Source organism: Microtus pennsylvanicus, chromosome 17, assembly GCF_037038515.1.
Source record: "Microtus pennsylvanicus isolate mMicPen1 chromosome 17, mMicPen1.hap1, whole genome shotgun sequence".
NCBI classification, from domain to species: Eukaryota; Metazoa; Chordata; class Mammalia; order Rodentia; family Cricetidae; genus Microtus; species Microtus pennsylvanicus.
This window is the reverse complement of record NC_134595.1, coordinates 3,476,921-3,495,263: the sequence shown is the minus strand read 5'-3', so window position 1 is coordinate 3,495,263 and position 18,343 is coordinate 3,476,921. Positions and strand designations below refer to the sequence as shown.

General features: G+C 48.4%; 1 protein-coding gene across 4 annotated transcripts in view; it reads right to left on the bottom strand.

Moving 5' to 3' along the window:
* The window catches only part of Nrp2 (neuropilin 2), a 119,791-nt gene extending 112,910 nt beyond the window's left edge, over positions 1 to 6,881 (bottom strand). For 2 of the 4 annotated variants that reach the window (XM_075952044.1, XM_075952045.1), the window contains exon 1: positions 5,880 to 6,673. In XM_075952044.1, coding sequence (XP_075808159.1) covers positions 5,880 to 5,952 — 73 coding nt within the window. In that variant the 5' untranslated portion in view covers positions 5,953 to 6,673. Of the gene's footprint in view, positions 1 to 5,879 lie in introns of all 4 variants that reach the window. The other 2 variants (XM_075952043.1, XM_075952041.1) reach the window with 2 other exon arrangements.
* Between the last annotated feature and the right edge of the window lie 11,462 nt (positions 6,882 to 18,343).

The window sequence follows — 18,343 nt, the reverse complement described above, 5'->3', positions numbered from 1 at the left end:
AGTGATCCAACACCAGTGCTTTTGAACTCCAGTGACACTTATTGGTGGCATTTAGGGAAAGATAAATGTTTTGCCCCAGTCAATACCCCTTTTCTCTGCCCATGCCAGTAACCAGCCAGTGTGAACAATGAGGGATGTGTTCAAGACTGGGTGTGAGCGGGCTGGAAGCACTTAGCACCTTCTCCATTGCCTGCATACGCACAGGCTCCTGGCTCCCTGTTTTGCCAGTACTCTTTCCTGTATTCTGGAAGTCCTCCCATGGGAGAGGCTGGTAGGACGCTCAGGTCTGGTAGTCACGTTTCATAGCATCACAGACTTCTTCTAATTTTTTTTTTGTCAACACTCATTCCTCCCCTTTATTCTGCAGCCTGTGCGTCTCTGTCCCAACTGCCACGTTGTTATTGTTCTACTGGAGAGAAACAGCATTTTCAGAAATGGGGGATTTATTTTTATAGCACAGCTGGTCTGCCAAAGGTCACATAATTTGGCAACATTCCCAGTGGTTAAAAATTAATTTCTCCTTATTAATACAACCAAGGTCCCATAGGATAAGGGCTCAGTCTTATCTAAACTTGACAGCTTCCTAAACCTTTAGAAGCTTTCTCCTGGGCCAGCCACAGGACAAGGCCAGCGTGTCCTGGAATCCAACTCCACTACACCTTGCTTGGGAATGAAACCGGTAAATGCTGGGCCCTTTCTCTACAAGACAGATAGTCTTGGGAAATGCAGTAGGAACTCAGAGTTGGGGGAGAAAGAGGGCATGAAACACACACAACTTTTGTAGTGTCTTCCAAAAATGGGTTAGTTATCTTTTTCAAAAGCTAGCAGCAAGCAAGTCCTTTCCTGGAAGGAACAGGACAATGGCTAACTCCCGGGGCTTAGAAAACACATCTGTCACTCAAGGTAGATACCTCATCTGGCAAACGATAGCCCAATGAGAAAAATACCTCAAATATGTTCATGCCACTATGAACTCCTGCTCCACAGTCACTTTTTAGTACTCCTTTGTTCAATGGATTTCAAATGTGTTGTGCTTGTCAAAACACAAAATAACAGTAAATTTGATTCTGGCTTTTCTATTTGATTCACAATCTTGCAATTTGCCTTTCTATAGAAGGAGCAAGGCTCCTATCAGAAGAGGGGGTGAGGTGTTTTATACAAGAGGCCAGAGGAAACAAGAACTGGCCAGGTTACTTTTCTAACCTGCTTGAGGCAAAGGGGACTCAAATTTAGCTGTTCAGATAACAAAGCCACCTTCTCCTTGATGGCTGTGACTCGGCCCCATCCATTTAACGGCACTTGCTTTGTGCTTTCTGCACAGCAAACTCCCACCTCTGTATCTTTCCAGACTGGACCTTTGGGGAACATGTTCTGAAAACCATCACTAAGCCTGGCTCTGGAATCGTCCCTCACTTGGTCGGTTCACTCTTTTAATTGCTTTAATGAAGAGTTGAATGAGATGAAAAACATCTGGGACCTCGGTTTCTTCTCCCACTGCCCCCACCCCCCCCCCCAGTTACTGCTGCTTGCCTTCATGCCTCATTGCCTAGGAATTGGTCTTTGCACTCTTCCCCTAGATCAGGAAGGTAGAAGCAGAAGAGTACCCACTAACCGCTGAACAGCAGGGGGCTGGAGCCGTTTGTTAGGCAGCAGGGCCCTTTCCGGAGAGCCCAGTCTCCAGTCCCGACAGCTTTCCAATCTCACACTTTGCCATGAATGCTTTGAGGGCTCCATGGGCTGATATAAAACCTCACACTGGAGGTGCTACTGGGCCTTCACTATTCTACCTGGTGCATCCTGGACAAGTAAGGGCCTGCCTTGAAGCCCCGTGGGGCGCTCTCCTCGGTTTTATACCGTGTACTCAGTTGGCAACTGGTTACAGCCTCACCACCTCCAGTGCTTGCTTCTGGGGAAAAGGTGACTGGGCACTTACTCAATGAGGGCAGGAGACCGTCCCCAGGGCTCCGAGTAGGCTGTCTGTTCATAATCCGGGAGTTTACTGTTTACTTGTAAAGGATTATATCCATCCGCGGCTATGGAACATTCTGGGGGAGACAGTCTAAAACACTCATCAAACCCCGCACCAAGCCCTTGGACTATCACTGCTTCTCTTAGTGGATTTATTTGAACTCGGACCTGTCTCCCACAGCCAATTTACACCTCTTATCTGATCACTCAGCTCAGACTGAAGGTTGAATTGACCGAGTCAGCCCGTGTCCATGGCAATGGTGTTAAAGGCCATCACAGATCAAAGATCTCCTGGAGTAAGAAGGAAGGGGGAGATAGTTATGGGGTCTGGCTTCTTTTGGCCCCAAGCCATGGGTCTCGTGGAGCTGGGGGAGAGGGGGCGTAGTCGGGGAGTTGCCACCTTCTGAAGAACCCAAAGCAGAGACCGAGCCATTTCCTGGTAGAATTAAAGCCCCAGCGGATCCATTCAACCACAGCAATTTCGTGGCGCGGAGCTGCTGGGGAATGGCTAGCGCCAGGGGGCTCTCCTCTGTTAGAAACTGAAGAGAAGGGAGGCAGAGGGAGCGAGCCAAGCTGGCAGTCCACGCCAATAAACCCTGCGTCCACTTCCTTCCTTTCCAGAAGAAATTTAGCCAGAGCCGCAGAAGCTGCGGCAAGAGTGGGAGGATCGGTTAAGCGATCTGGAAAGCAGATTCCAGTGCCCCGAGCCCCGGAGATTCCCAAAGTGTCGCCTAATCCTCCGCCTCCTCACACACGCAACGCCCACCTTAGGACAGTCTTGACTTGAATCCTCCACTCTGACGCTGCCTAGGTGCTGGTGGGACTTACTAGGGACGCAGTCAGTCCGAGGCGAAAGGTGGGGGCAGCCGTTTAATCATAACGCGCCTCGCCTCCATTAACTTGTGTCGATATTAAAAAGAAATCAATCAGGGAAACTAAAGCATCGGTCGTGAACACCGTTTTTTTTTTTTTCACGTGTTCACGGGCAGCCAGGAGCGGGGGGGGGGGGGCACAATTCACCAGCAGGCGACAGCAGTGCCTGCTCTGGAGGACAGCCTCAGCCACGACCTAACTTTCTGGCACTGGGCAGCATCAGGGAAATGCCGCAGGCTCCTACCCGGGGGTGTCCTTAGTCTGGAGAAGGGGACCGGCCTGGAGGCAAATTTAGTAGAGGCTGTAGTCTTGGTTCTGCTTTTGCTGGAAATAGAATGTTTATGGATTATTCAGCTTTGTTTCTGCTGCGTAGCCCAAACAAATCGATGCGGCGGTAGGGACGGCTCTGGGGGATGGGGGTGTGTGTGTGGGAGCGCTGGGGGGCGCCCACGTCTCGGCCACGTGGATGCCCGCGCCGCGTGCTCTTCACCTGTTCGTGTGTTCAGGCGGGCGCTAGCCGCACTGTCCTCCCGCAGGCTGTGCGAGTTGCGCGCATTCCTGCGGCTTAGACTGCCTAGCTGCTTCCCGCTCTCTCCGCCCTCGGTGCTGCAATCCCACCCCGGCTTCCTGCCGCCCCGCCTGGCTAGCGCGGGGACCTTTCGGCCTCAGACCCTCAGCTTCTACAAGGCAGTTCTCCAAGGGCTGCGGCAAGCTTGCGGCGCCTAGTGCAGCGTGGGGGGCAGGAGGGGGCGCACCGAACCGGCCCAGCCCAGCTCCCCAGAGTTCGCCAGCTCCGAGCGGGCTGGAGGCTACGCGTCTGGGAGCCGGGTGCACGGTACCCACTTTGCCTTCCTGCTGCCAGGGACTGCCCGGGCATTTGCTCAGTTGCCCCCACGTGTGCCCGCCACCTTCTTTCCTGACTTCCTTCTCGGAATAGGTTCCCGCTGCCGCCGTAGTGCCGGGACCAACCCACCTCCTGGCGGGCGCACATAGGGTGAGTCAGAGGTCTAGTTTGGCCTCGCCCTTGGCCACCCGGGCTAGGTCTCCGGGTACCAGTCAGTTGCTCGATTGATACTGTGACCGGTGATCGATCACCTTTTCTGGGAGCGGGATAATATCTACTCTGGGCGGATCCCATCCCGGGTCCGAGGCTGCCCACGGTGTTCTAGTGAGTGACCTGCTTCGCACTCGTCGCTTTAGAGCTTCTCTGGAAGTGACGCAGCGAGACCAGGGATTGGGATTGGAGGGGGCTCTGCAGAGAGAGCGGGAGGCAGGTGGCAGAGCAGGAGTGGGTCCGAGATGGTATTGTACACACACATGTACACATGCTCCATGCTGCGCTCAGGGACAGATGTGCGAACATCTGGGATAGGAGATGGTCCCCGAGTCCTCACAACCCCTTCCGCTCTGCACATTACAGGGAACCCGAAGTTGTCTGTATGGTGTGTGTGCCAGTGAGCTCCCACTCGCACACCCGGGCCTACCGGGTCCGCTTCTGAATACATAATATACCTTGGGCATTCTCAAGGAGGGAGCGCGTGCGCGCGCGCGCGCGTGTGTGTGTGCGCGCACACACACATACACAGCAAACCACACACATACATAATTTACGCAGCATTCAGGTCCATTGGAGGTAATTTAATTTCAATTCAAGCTGGGAATTCAGAATTAAGGCAAGACCAAATGTGAGGCCCAGAAATTTTCCCCAGGACGGACCTGCACCCATCCCTTAGCTTATGCCTGTAGAACCAATTACCGCAGGGAAGAAACTGCAAAGGCTTGGATTTGAGTCTCAAAGGCACCCCCCCCCCCAAACAAACAAACCTAAAAGATAGCAAAAATAAAACCCACATCTCTCCCACATAAGTGGTTGTAGGTGTGTGTTGGGGAAGGGACAAGAAGCCTGGCAAAGCATTTAGCTTTCTCCTCAGGACGGGCTAAGCACGGTGCGGGATTGCGGGGTGGCTGTGGGGAGTGAGTCCCGTCACTGCGGCTGGTTGTCACTTCCCAAGCGCCTCGAGGAAAAAACACTTATCCAAGTGTCTTTGCCTTTCCTCTTTCCTCCTCTCATCATTTTCCTGTAGATAGAATCCCATCCACAGTCACCTGTAGCCACGATTGCTAAGAGTTTTGTCAGTTCCTGATACTGTCTCAGAGCAGAGAAAGGCATCCCCCACCCCACCCCCGGAGCAATTTCAGGGAGGAAGAACCGCATTCCCTGAGACCAGAGACCTGTTTTCAGGGAGGTATCCACAAAAGCCGGCCCTGGACTATTCTAGGCCCCACTGTGCTTATCTCTGCAGCCTGTGTCCACACACCCTTTTTGGCAGTGCTTGGGAACAAATTCCACTCAAAAGTTTCTAACCACTTCACAAGAAGGAGAGACCTTCCAGGGCATGCAGTTTCTTTCTTTTTTTTAGTAAATTTTTTAAAGAACATGATTTGCTTTCCCGGAAAACACATGGAGAGAGTGGGGACCACCAACTGCCCACAGGAAAGCCCCATCTTAGCTGTAAGCTAACTTCAGTCTTCTGATTCCGAGAGGTACCCACCCATCCTGAAAAGAATCCACACATCTGAAAACCAAAGCTAGACTCCCGCTTTCCCTCCAAGTCCTTCAGCCAACATTGCTCAATGTAGCTAAGTGGAGGGAATGTAAATGATTTATGTTTCACTGTCTAGGTTGAAGAAACTCGAGGGAGATGTGTTCTGCTTCAAGACAGGAAAAAAAATCCCAAAAACTGTAATGCAAAGGCTTTGTAGTATTTTTAAACCTTTGATTCAGTCCATATGTGACATCTGAACACCGCCAAATTCTGTTACAAAACACACACACACACACACACACACACACACACACACTCCTAGCAAGAGAGAAAAGTTGGGCTTCGCAGCCCTGGTGGTGTAAAGATCTCCCTTTAAATTATTGAGCATTGAGGGAGCCTCCTCCAGAGCGGTTTTGCGTGGCTTCTCTGCATTACCAGTCGCCTTTAAAGGGGAACCACATAAAAATATAGAAAAAACTTTGAAGGGCTTACCTGGTTGACTTCTCACTTTGTGTCCTGAAAAGTACAGAGCTAAGATAACCCAGGTAAGAGGGAGCATATCCATTTTTTGAGAGAGAGGCTTTCTCCGTGGCCAGGTTTGTGGAATCTCGTATAATTATGTCTTTGTGTTTTTCCTCTCTCTAATTTTCTTCCTTGTGGTGTCTTCTGCAAAGGTCTCTAATGATCAGCGTTTCCCTCCTTGGTCCTGGTGGCCAGTCTGTCTTCACCTTTAATTCTTGCTGGAATCCCCACCTCACTGGGTGATAGCTCCCGAAATCAGCAAAGAGGGAGCAAGCTGGGGGGAGCGGGGACCGGTTTCCTCTTCAAACCCAGAAGCCTGTATGTTCTCTCCAGTTCCTCAAAGTGTCATTTCCTTTATCCTACAACATCACGAGGGTTTCCCGAAAGCCAAGCGTAAGATAGTAATAATAATAAAAATGAAAGCCAAGACTTGCCCTTTGCATTACACGGCCCCTAGGCAGCTGTGTGATCTCAGTGGCGCAAACTGACACAGGTCCCTCCAGCACCCGGGACACACACGCCGGGCAGAGACACCGACCGCTGGACAGGCGGAGTGGTAGGCAGCTAGCCTCCCGGCTCTTGTCCTCGCCCGGTTCCCTTAGCCGGAGCCACCCCAGGCAGCTACACCCGCTTGGCCAGTCTCTCGAGGGGAGTGCGAGGCAGGAAGCGGCGGCGGCCGGTGCTGCTGCGGGTGCGGCGGCGGCAGGGATCGCCCGCGAGTGTGCGCGCGGCTCTCCGAGTTCGCTGGCGCCCGCCCTCACCTCCACCTCGCCCAGCGGCTGGCCGAGTGTCTGCTCTTCTGAGGATGTGCCGGGGGCGGGCTGCGGGCTGATGCCTCGCTCGCCTCCTCTGCCTCCCCCTCCAGGTCCCCCCCTCGCCTTTTCAGGCCGAGCAGCATGTGGATGTCAGAGCCGCGGCAGAGCGATCCGATTACGCGCCGGCTCAGGGCCCGCCCCTTCTGTGTTCCTGATTAAAGAGGCAGCGGCGGAGGCGCGCGGCGCAGAGCCGAGGGCCGCGGCACCCAGAACGGGCGGGGCGGTGGTGGCTCACAACCCCGTGGCCGCGCGATCAAAGTTAAGGTGCCTCGCGCACCGCCGCACCTCTCCCACCCCGCACCTCCTCCCCGCCCAGCGCACCGCTGTGCAGGGCTGCGGGTGTGTCACACCCCGAGGAAGGAGCGCCCTCCCTTCAGGGCGCGCTATCCCTGCCGGGTGGGAAACTCCGCAGAGCCCAGGAAATGTTTGTTCCTCCTAAATTCCTAAACTCTGATGCCACACACGCAGAATTCAACACAATGCCACCTGCATTGGCGTTACAGGAGGAGTTTGGATGGCAGACTGTGTTTGGGGTATGGAATCAGTTCGCGGCTCAGCCTTGTGGTCCCAGAGGCAGCAGTGCGTGGAGGCGACACACACTGTCAGCCCCAGCTGAAGCAAACCCCAAACACTCCTGTGTTTACTACTCAGATCCTTTGTTGTGTCGCAAGCAGACTCCTTTGCTACCTGGGTAAGGATTTACTTACCCCGGCGCCCTTAACTTGTAGTTATCTTAAGACGAGGAACGATTTTATTCAATAAAAATTTTCTCCAAGCAATAAAATTGTTCCCCCCAACACACCTCCAAGCTTCAGCACATAGTACAGGTAGATGAAGGCCTCTGGAAATGCCACTGGAACTACTTCTGCTCATGGTTCCCCAAGGAAATGTGGTCACCGTGTTGACAGAAAGAAAATAGCATTATGGTAACTATTTTTAAGTGGAGGCATGAAAACTATCTAAACGTGTGCTTGTAAGCTAACAGTTGGGGGAAACACTCACATCTATATTCTTAAGGGTGGTTTGGTGCTCCCCAACTGTTACCCTCACCAGGCACACCTGGCTAACATTGCCATCCCTTCCCTAGTAGCCTGCAGATCAAGAAATATAAAGTCTGGGTGTCGAGGAACACACACATCTAACTATACCATTTCTCCCTGGTTTGCACTTGAGGTTTCTTCTGGGTGGTTTCTTTCCTTAGCAGGACTTGCCATTAGCTTTGTTAATCACATCCAGGTAGCTCTTAATTCACTCTTATTTACATGGAGATAAACCCACACAAAACCGAATCAGAAGTGATTCCCCACTAGTAGAGTGATGCCATAGAGGGATTTTACAGTGGGAGTCCACAGGCTCAGTGTCACAGGGCAGTAATCTTAGATACCTGAAGACAAAGGAGGGGTCAGAGGACCCCCCGAGTTCTGCCAGAGAGCAACACACACACACACACACACACACACACACACACACACACACACCCCTTTTGATTCCCTTCTTTCTCCCTTTCCCTGTTTGCTTTTCTAGGTTTACGAGGAAAATCCGTATCACTAAAAACTCCAGATTTACTTTCCTGGTTTAAAGTCCAATTGTAAAGGACGACTCCTACTCCCAATTATTTGTTGAAGGGAGGGGAAAGCCTGGATTTTGGACCTCAAACACAGATCCCGGTTTGAGCTGCTGCCAAAATTCTAATCTAAGGACAAATAACGCTATATGCACTCAGAGGGCCTGCAAGGAAAGAGTTACTTAGTGTCAGGGCAGGCACCGCTCTCTAGATATACCAAACCAGTCCAGCCCCGACTAGAGGGTTTCTGAGAACACTACAAAGAGGGTTTAGGTAAGGGGAATGGAAAAAACGGGAAAGAAAGAAAACCAAAGTGCTTTGGGAAACCGTCAGGACGACAGCCCTGGACTGCTGGTCTTGGGGCCTCAGGCTTGAGGACCCCCATCTGGCTACTTCCAGGGTTCTCCAGGCTTCTGGGAAAAGTCAGAGTAATTTTAAGTGCTCCATTCCAGGATCATGTTTCCGTCATTAAGAAGCTTCTTTTTTTTCAGAGGTGTCCTAAAGGGGGCGCTAAGTTGCTTTCTGGGAGCCTCCGTGTGTCTTCAAGTAAGACCTCACTGCAGCCCTCTGGAATGAAGGCCTCATTTTCTGCAGATGGCCTCAGGGAGAAAGCCTTGGTTCCCCGCCCTGGGGACTCCAAGTGGCCAGGCCTTTACAATCCTCTAGGGGGCAGCACTCAATAAATAATGCCCATGCCACCAAAGGCCTCTACACGTGGTGATGAGCTCCTGCCCTTTCAAAGGGCTTCCGCAGAGCGGGGAAAGTTCAAGAATCAGGCTGCTCTCCTCTGGCCCGCTCTGAGCAACATCTCAATGGTCTCTGGACGGCTTATAATTGCTTTCGCTTAGGATTGCGGAGCAGAACCCATATGGCTGTGGCTGGCTGGGGCCTGTCTACACTGCTTTTATCTAGGGTGGAATCTCTGCTGCCTTGGGTATGGCTTTTACCAGAGGTGGTTGAAGAACGGGGTTCCAGAGTTCTCCCTGTGCATCCGAATCCCCGACTCTAGATTACAAAAAAGTCATGGATAGTTTTGTAAAGAGAAACACAGAACTGGGCCCAATCAGCTAATAGTGAAGCCCGGATTCCTCACCACGTCTCTCACTCACCTGGGATGCTCATATGATTTTTTTTTAATTGTGGAAAATAATAGAGAGCCACACCATACATTCCTTTGGTGAAGAAAGTGGGTTGGGGAAACACAAAATTTCAAGATGATGCTAAAGAAAGCTGCCATTGGCCGTCCCTTGCGGGACATTAGGGGATTCCCGGCCACACAGTCCCAAACTGCGGGGCATCAGACTCACAGAAGGCAGGTGTTAAAAATTCAGGTCCTTGGGCATGAGCTTCCTGCAGCTTGGATTCCCTTAGTCTGGAAGGATTTCTGGGCATCCGGAATTTTTCCCCCACACACATTTTAGGTGATTCTGTTGCCAAGACCCATAGGCCAACTGAACAATAATTCTGAAATATGACATTTACTGAACAGCCTTCAATATATCCTCTATTGAAGGATATTTGGAGAATTATTCCCTCACACTTCCTCTTTGAACACTTTTCAGATGGGGTCTGATGTTTCGGATTTCTGGAGAGCCCCACCAAGAACATATCAACTAAAGTGCTCGAATGGCAGGGGTGTCCTGGCTTTCTTTGTGACTTTGAGAAGCTGTGGGTCTAGACTACTTGGAAACCACCTGAGAGTTGACCTGGGATAGGGGAGGGCCCGTCAGTGGGGTCTGTGGTGCTGGATTCAGCTCCACACAGCCCTTGGTTGCTGCTAGCTGCCTCTCAGGTATGGTTTTCGGTTTGTGTTCATCAGATCGTATTAACTGTTCAGAGATGTGTGACTATGCAGGGGGCATGAAACCAGACAGGCATGGCGTTCTGCCTCCTGGGAACGTGGCATCTAAAGGCTCCAGAAGTTTCATGCTTCCACAATAGACACCACTGTCACATGGTGCTCCCTGATTGGAGCCCTCATATCGACAAGCTCTCACCCTGGAAGGGGGAGATAGGAGGCATAATTGCATCTTAATCTGTAATTTACTGCTCTGTCCCAGTTAATGTTTAGCTGCAGCTGTCCCAGAAGCAAACCTTTGGTTAAAATGTAATAGATGCTCATTTTGTATTCTCTCTCTTGTTTAAAGTTGAACTCTGGGTTCTGATCCGATAGGAGCCCCCCACCCCCACGCTCAAAACACTTACTTGGAAAACAATCATTTGTGTTTCTTAACATTCTTGAGCACCACCAAGTTGTTTCTTTTTCGATACTGTGTTTGGTGAGTTCCCGGAACCCTTGCAGGTTTTCATGAGGTATTGAAATCTTCTCTATTCCTAATTGCTGTGTTTATGTATCTTGGGTCTTCTTCAGTCTTAGACCTAAATCTGAGAGGAGGGAACTTTGTAAATGAAAACAAGAACAAGAAAGCGGCAACAAAATGCAAAATGTATCCAAATATCCCTTGGCAAACTGAGTTCATGAAGCCAGTCTGCTTCCTCCCCTCTCCTTAGCTTCCTCAAAATGCAAGGTTCCCTCTGCTATGATAATTTATGTACATTTGGAGCTTTGGAACATCAAAAAGACCCAGCCCACCAACCCTGTCCTTTAAAGGAGGATTTTTCCAAAGCAACTCCCCACCGTAATGGAGAACCCGCGCTTTTCATCTGTGTTGCGTAATGGTTCCCTCTGAGATCAAAACGTGCTGGCTGGGAAGTTTTTTTAAACCAGAAGGGAACAACTCAAAACAGCTTCCGGAAGCCCCTGAAACTGACCAGATTTGCTAGGACCCTCCCTGCCAGAGTAAACAACCCTGAGAGAGGCCTTCTAAGACAGCAGGAAGCTGAGCTGCTGTGAAGACTCCAAAATCAGACAGTGTTCCTGGAAGAGGTTTAGGCCAGAGCCACTTGGAAAGGCCCCCTTGCCAACCTGTTGAACAGCCTGCAGGCTGCGCAGTGAGCTCTGGGTTCCCAGTTTTGTGAGCTGTCACATGCTGGAGTGAGCTTTGATGCCACAGCTGTCTTTGAGTCATTTCTGGTCCTGTAAGTAACCCCTCACCAATACTCCCGTAAGAGAAGCTGCTAAAACTCGTTGGTTCACCAAGATGAACTTGGTTGGTGTCCTTACTTTATATCCTTATCTATTGTGGGGTCCCTGTCTGGGGTGAGTATACCTGTGTGTTGCCTCTTTCCAGGATAAGTTTTGTCACACACTATTTGGCTCTTCTGTATATGAACTGTAGGTAGCATGACCAAGGGACTAGGTCAATCATAAGTTGTATTTCATCCTGCTAATCTACATTTGATTTGTGTTTACCACCTACCGTGTGGACAGAGCAGCCTTTGATGGGGAGCTGGGCATTTGATGAGGAATCTCAGCACCTGTGGAAGTTCTGGCTGCCAAGGCATGGTTTGAAAATTCAGGGAGGGGTCTGTTTGACCAAAGAAGGCACAGCTCATATTATCTAATATGTGCTTTTGTTCAGCTTTCTTAGATGAGTTTTCTAGAACATTCATAAGAAATCAGAATTATCCCAGTACTCTGTGACTTCCTCACTGGAACTCCAGCCCATGAAGACACTGTAGGAAGCACGTGGGGCAGCAGAATCCTGGGGAAGCTCCATAAATTACTACTTGTCCCTAATACTGAAATGTATGAACGGGGGCATTATGCAAGCATTATAAAGTTGAATGTGCTTGCAGTTTCACAGTGTGTATGTGATTGGAGATGTTAGGGTTACAATCTCAAATACACACATGCATACTTACATACATACACACATATATTTCGCACACACACGCACACACATATATTGGCAACCTTGTTCGGAGTTGAAAATTCTCCTTCTCTTATCAAACCCATGGGCTAGTTTTCTCTGGGAGTTTGACTCCCGCCTCCCTGAGAGCGCTTTGCTTTTCTCTCGCTGGCGTGCAGGCACACCCTATCGATCCCCCCACAGAACTGTAAAGGAGTTTGTTGTCGTTGTTGTTTAGTATTGCTGTTTTCAAATGTGTAACCCGTAACTTCTGGTGCCTTAGTTAGGCATCTACACGTTCCATCATGGTGGCAAGAGCTGCTAATTTGAGCATGAGAGTCGTGATGGAAAAGCAGGAGCCAGGGAGCTGACCTTTGGCTACTGAGGGTACTCCAGGGTGGGTTATTCCATATCCACCATAGTCGTGAGTTCTCACTCTCCTCCTACACAGTTTACTGAACTGCCAATCAACCCTTAGGATTGGGTGAGCGCACTGACCGGGAAGGGGCTTGGAACAGGCTGGCTTTCTGCAAAAATCAGGGAAGCATAGTCAGAGGCAACCTCTTTTCAGTTATCTTTTCGATACTATGATTCTATTTTGTTTCTAAATTTGCAAAAAAAAAAAAAAAAGAATACAGCTGGGTGGTGGTGGCTCACGCCTTTAATCCCAGCACTCGGGAGGCAGAGACAGGTGGATCTCTGTGAGTTCGAGGCCAGCCTGGACTACAAGAGCTAGCTCCAGGACATGAACCAAAAAGCTATGGAGAAACCCTGTCTTGAAAAATCAAAAAAAAAAAAAAAAAAGAAAAGAAAAGAAAAAGAATACATTTTACATACACATTCTTAAATAAATCCAAATAGCATAAAAAGATAATTAATAAAAATGTCACCTTCCCCATTTTGTCCATTGCTGTAAGTTGCTGGAACCATTCCATAGTTATTGAAAGGATATTCCAGGTGGAAAGTAAAGGCATTGCCGATGTTTTCCCCAGCTTCCCTGCTCCAGCTCTTTCCCTCTCATCCTCATACAGCAGTAATGGGCTTGAAAACCATTAGGGGGCAGCTGTGACCAAAAAAGAAAATCTCAAGGAAAAGGGACGCGCTAAAATCTTTAGGGTGCAAAAGGAAAAGGAAGGAATGCTAAGAACAGAAATCAGCTACAGAGAAAAGGAAAAAAGGAGAAAATTAACGGAAGCATCACAAAATCAAAGGAAACGGGAGATGAGGTAATAGCATTAAAAAGCTAAAGGAAGTGTGTGCATGTGAGTGTGTGTTGTGTGTACATATGTGTGGTGTGTGCATGATGGGTGTGTGTGTGTGTGCATGATGGGTGTGTGTGTGTGCATGATGGCTGTGTGCAGGGTGTGTGTGTGGTGTGCATGATGGATGTGTGCAGGGTGTGTGTGTGTGTGTGTGCATGATGGGTGTGTGTGTGTGTGTGTGTGCATGATGGGTGTGTGTGTGGTGTGCATGATGGCTGTGTGCAGGGTGTGTGTGTGGTGTGCATGATGGGTGTGTGTGTGTGTGTGCATGATGGGTGTGTGTGTGTGTGTGTGTGCATGATGGGTGTGTGTGTGTGTGTGTGCATGATGGGTGTGTGTGTGGTGTGCATGATGGCTGTGTGCAGGGTGCGTGTGTGTGTGTGCATGATGGGTGTGTGTGTGTGTGTGCATGATGGCTGTGTGTGTGTGTGCACGATGGGTTGTGTGTGTGCATGATGGCTGTGTGTGTGTGTGCACGATGGGTTGTGTGTGTGCATGATGGGTGTGTGTGTGGTGTGCATGATGGCTGTGTGCAGGGTGTGTGTGGTGTGCATGATGGCTGTGTGTGTGTGTGTGGTGTGCATGATGGCTGTGTGTGTGTGTGTGCATGATGGGTGTGTGTGTGTGTGTGTGTGCATGATGGCTGTGTGTGTGTGTGTGCATGATGGCTGTGTGTGTGTGTGTGTGTGTGCATGATGGGTGTGTGCAGGGTGTGTGTGTGGTGTGCATGATGGCTGTGTGTGTGTGTGTGGTGTGCATGATGGGTGTGTGCAGGGTGTGTGTGTGGTGTGCATGATGGGTGTGTGCAGGGTGTGTGTGTGGTGTGCATGATGGGTGTGTGCAGGGTGTGTGTGTGGTGTGCATGATGCGTGTGTGCAGGGTGTGTGTGTGGTGTGCATGATGCGTGTGTGCAGGGTGTGTGTGTGGTGTGTGGTGTTTAAAACAAATCTGTGTAACCTGAACCAGTTTACTGTTAGCAGAAAGCAGGGCCTCATCTCTTTCTGAACCCGAAGGCATTTGCTAAGACCTTACATTCTTAGAACTTCTAAGCATCTTCTATCCTTTTGGGTTTGTGATGTGGAGGGGTTGGGGGGGAAGGAGCATCACCCTCCCTTACTTCTCTAGAATGCTTTCAGCCCTCAGCAAGGCCATAGAATTAGCCTGAATGTGAAGGTATAATTCTGTTTCTCAGTGCAGCCGAGCTCAGACACCGGGAACGGTTTCTTTTGAAGCTGATGCCATAATCAAAGCGCTTTCAGGTGCACTTCGGGCAAACCTCCCTGGCTTTGCCAGGTTAACTTCATTAACGCTCTGAGCTTGTGCTTTAATGTTCCTGAGCCCCACCCCCACTTCCAGGTACATTAAACAGAAACAAACTCTCATGGGAGTTCTGTTCCCTATGTTTTGCATTGTGGAATGGAATGCAGGGGTGACGGTAAACGGAGACTTGCTTCTAGAGCTCAATGAATTCTATCACTTTAGTTAATGTTTTTGTGTCTTTAATCCAAATGTCCCGACCCCAACTTTAAAAGAGACAAAAACTCTAGGAAATTCCTGTCTAGAGGACCCAGATAAAGCCAGCAATGCTTGGGCTGCCTCTGCCTAGGGTTTGCTACACATGATCCAGAAGGGTCACGGCTCCGACGCTAGGCTGAACTTTCCACCTAGCGCTGCTCTTCAAAACCAGAACAAACACCCCCTCTAGGCACCGTCTTGGTTCTCAACCACCTCAACATGGTGGGACTCAGCTTTTGGGAACTGGTCGTTTTGCAGAATTCCAAGCTTGCCCCTGGAACGTCGGATGAGAAATTCTCTCCAACCTTTCTGTAGATTCCCTTATTTGGTGTCCCATACATTCTTGAGAGTTTAATTCCTAAGAAATTTTCTAATTCATATTTGGCCAAACAACAATAACAAAAAAAAACCCTCTTAAACGAGGTCCCCACTTAATTACAAGTTGACTTAGTTTTTGTGTCTCTCTGTTCTACTCTGGCGAGGATGCTGGCTGCAAACATGGAACATATTTGATCTCCCATTCATTTCATCATAATGCAGAAGTCAGTGCCATTTTGTCTTTGCAGCACAACTGGAAGTATGTTTCCCTTTGGCTGTGGCTGATGGAAATGGAGTATCTTGGCGGAAATAATGTGGCCTCTGACACATGGAGCCTCAGCACCCAGAAAATAGAGCCAGTGATATTTAGGAGAAAGGAGTATTCTAGACATCCCCACCTAGTCACGTAGTGTTTAGGTAAACACCATGAAAACATAGATCATGGGGCACCTAGAACCCAATCGCCTAGTGTCTGCTTCTGACTTGGTGGTAACTTGGGTTAAATCCTTTTTTAGAATTCTGTTTCCTCACTCTAAAAGGCATTCTTCAGCAATGGCTCCCCAACACCCCTTAACTGAATCTACACTCAGTGGAAGCAGAGTCCAGTTTAGAGCTTTCACCCATTAAAAACATACATTTATTGAGCATGTATTATATGCCAAACTCTGCAGGGGTAGAGAAACATCTGGAAGTAGCCTAGAGACAATGTTGTCAGGGACATTATTTCCTAGCAGAGGGACAGATAAGAATCTGGGCAGAAAGCTGGACTAGCACAGCTGGAGATGGTGAATTCTAAGAAGACAATATCACAAGAGAATGTGCCAGAGACCGGCAAACCATCAGGCAGGAAGTCTGCTTGGGCCTTTCTGCTCACCAAGGCTGTAAAACAAGTAAGGAACATCTGTCTTTACGACTCGGATTTCTGACATAATCCTGTGTGTCAAGGTTTAAACCGAGACCCATCAGTAGATTATAAAGTCAGTTTAGAGGAACACGATCCACGTTTAAAAACCACAGTTAATCAGGAGAAGGGTGTTGACTTTTGAGCTAATTTCCACACATACACACATGTAGAAACTCACATGTGTATTTTACACACACATAAACACCCATGAGGCTATGTAGAAAATGTGTCCCTCCTCATGGGTTGTCATGGTTTATATGGCCTTTGTGATGGTAAGCTTTTTTCTGATTCTATAAATTTTTATAGCAAGAGTCAAATATAGTATCATTTTTGTTTGATTTTACTATCATTAAATAAATAGTATTGCCCACCAGAGAATCCAAGTGTTGAACTTAGTTTCAGGCACTATGACTGACGACTCTTGATAAATGTTTCTAAAATTAATGAGAATTAGATTTACATACTAGACTTTTTAATAAATCCAGCAACCTAACGTGAATCATTAAAAACCTTACGAGTTGACATAACAAAGTAATTTGTTTTATTTTTTCCAAATGCCAGCCACATGAAGCAAACTCAGAATTACAGTGGTCTACCATCTCATGATACTAGAAACTATCTTTTCTTGGAATTTTCAGAAACTGTATTAATATTAGAAGGGGGGACTTCAAGTGTTTTCCCCAAATAGATCAAACTGCCTTCTTATAACTGTGGCCCCCCCAAACCCTTTGGATTGTCTCAAAAAAAAAAAAAAAGAATCACTAGGGTTTTTTTTTCTTTCTTTCCTCTGTTTCTTGTCCTTGGGGACCCAAGTAATTCTGCCTTCTGGAAAATTCTTCTGATCTCCTGAACTATAATTTCTTAAGTCATCTTTCTCAGAGCAGTTGTAATCTTTTTCTCACCCCCCAACCCCTGTTCTAGCTCTTTCATCTTAGAATCATTTTCCTAAATTACACATTTGATTAGAAATAGATGACCCAGGTCTTCCATCTCTCTCTTGGGAACCCTTGTTGACTCCACTGGGAAGGGAGAACTGGACCGTGCGGATCCTATTGAAGAACCAACGATACATTATCCTCAAGAAAGGCAAGAGGCAATGGACCCCGCTGAGAGCCCAACCAACATCTCTGTGAGTTAATTTTCAAGTCCATTTCCTTAATTGCCTGAAAATCCATGACCAGGCAAATTGTCTCAGAGTTAGGACTGCTGCACCCAATAACCACACTTTCCTGCCTTTTCCGAAGAAGGGCAGAGATACCCATGCCATGAGGAGGCATCAGCCAGCCAGCTGCACGACATTTTCTCACCCAATACACGCCGATGACTGAGGTCCTGTTTGCATTACAGCCCACCTTGTTTCTCACATAAAAGTGCTCATATTCAGGATTTAATATGGGAGATCACATTCACGTAAATCAAAGTATATTTGAATTGGAAGCCTATAATTTAAAATGAATATGGAGTCTACAGTTGATCTGCCTTCTGAGTTTAGATTGACAGAAAATGAAATAAAGTGTATTTTCTCAGAATTGGTTCTAAAGCCACTGTTTAGATCAAACTTGCAGAGCTGTGAAAGACTCTTGCATTGTTCTATGTTATTGCCTATATTGCTATTGTTTCTGTTATTTCTGTTAACAAGGCAAATTTGCTCAGGTCAGGGGAATTCAATACAGTCAAACTTTATTTTATTTTATTTTAGTACATTACCCACAGAAAGGCATGTGAAATGAAAACTCGTCCCAGGTCCTTCCCTAAGCCATTCCAGCTTTGGAGATTGTGTTTTTCATCTCAGAATCTTGTATAGAACCGAGTTATCAGTCACGTTCTGGTGAAGTATGCTAAAATCTGAGGGCAGCTAAAGCTGACTGTCCTCACTCACTCCGAGCATGTCACTTGACAGCTTGCAGGCCAGCGAATTCCCAGGAAGCTGTACTCGGGCTTCTTTGCAACAGCATGACCGTGTTTGCTAGCATGAACTGTAAAAGTCTTAGGATGCCCTTAAAAGGCAGTGGTGGCGGGTTTGTTTAAAGGCTTGTACAGTCAGTGGGATGAGTGTCAAGTCTGGAATCCCAACTAAAAGCTCCAGACAAGACCCTTTACCTTTTGTTAATTGCAAAATAAACAGATCTCCCCTTGTTCTGGAGTAGTTTAGACAATCTGTCTGCCACAGGTACAGGGACGTCAGTTTATTTACCACACGAGGAACTGCTGGCTGAGCAGGAAATTAAACTCTAAACGTCTGACACCAAGTTCTGTGCTCTCACCACCGGACAATGTTCCGATTCCAGCTCTGCCCCTCCCCAC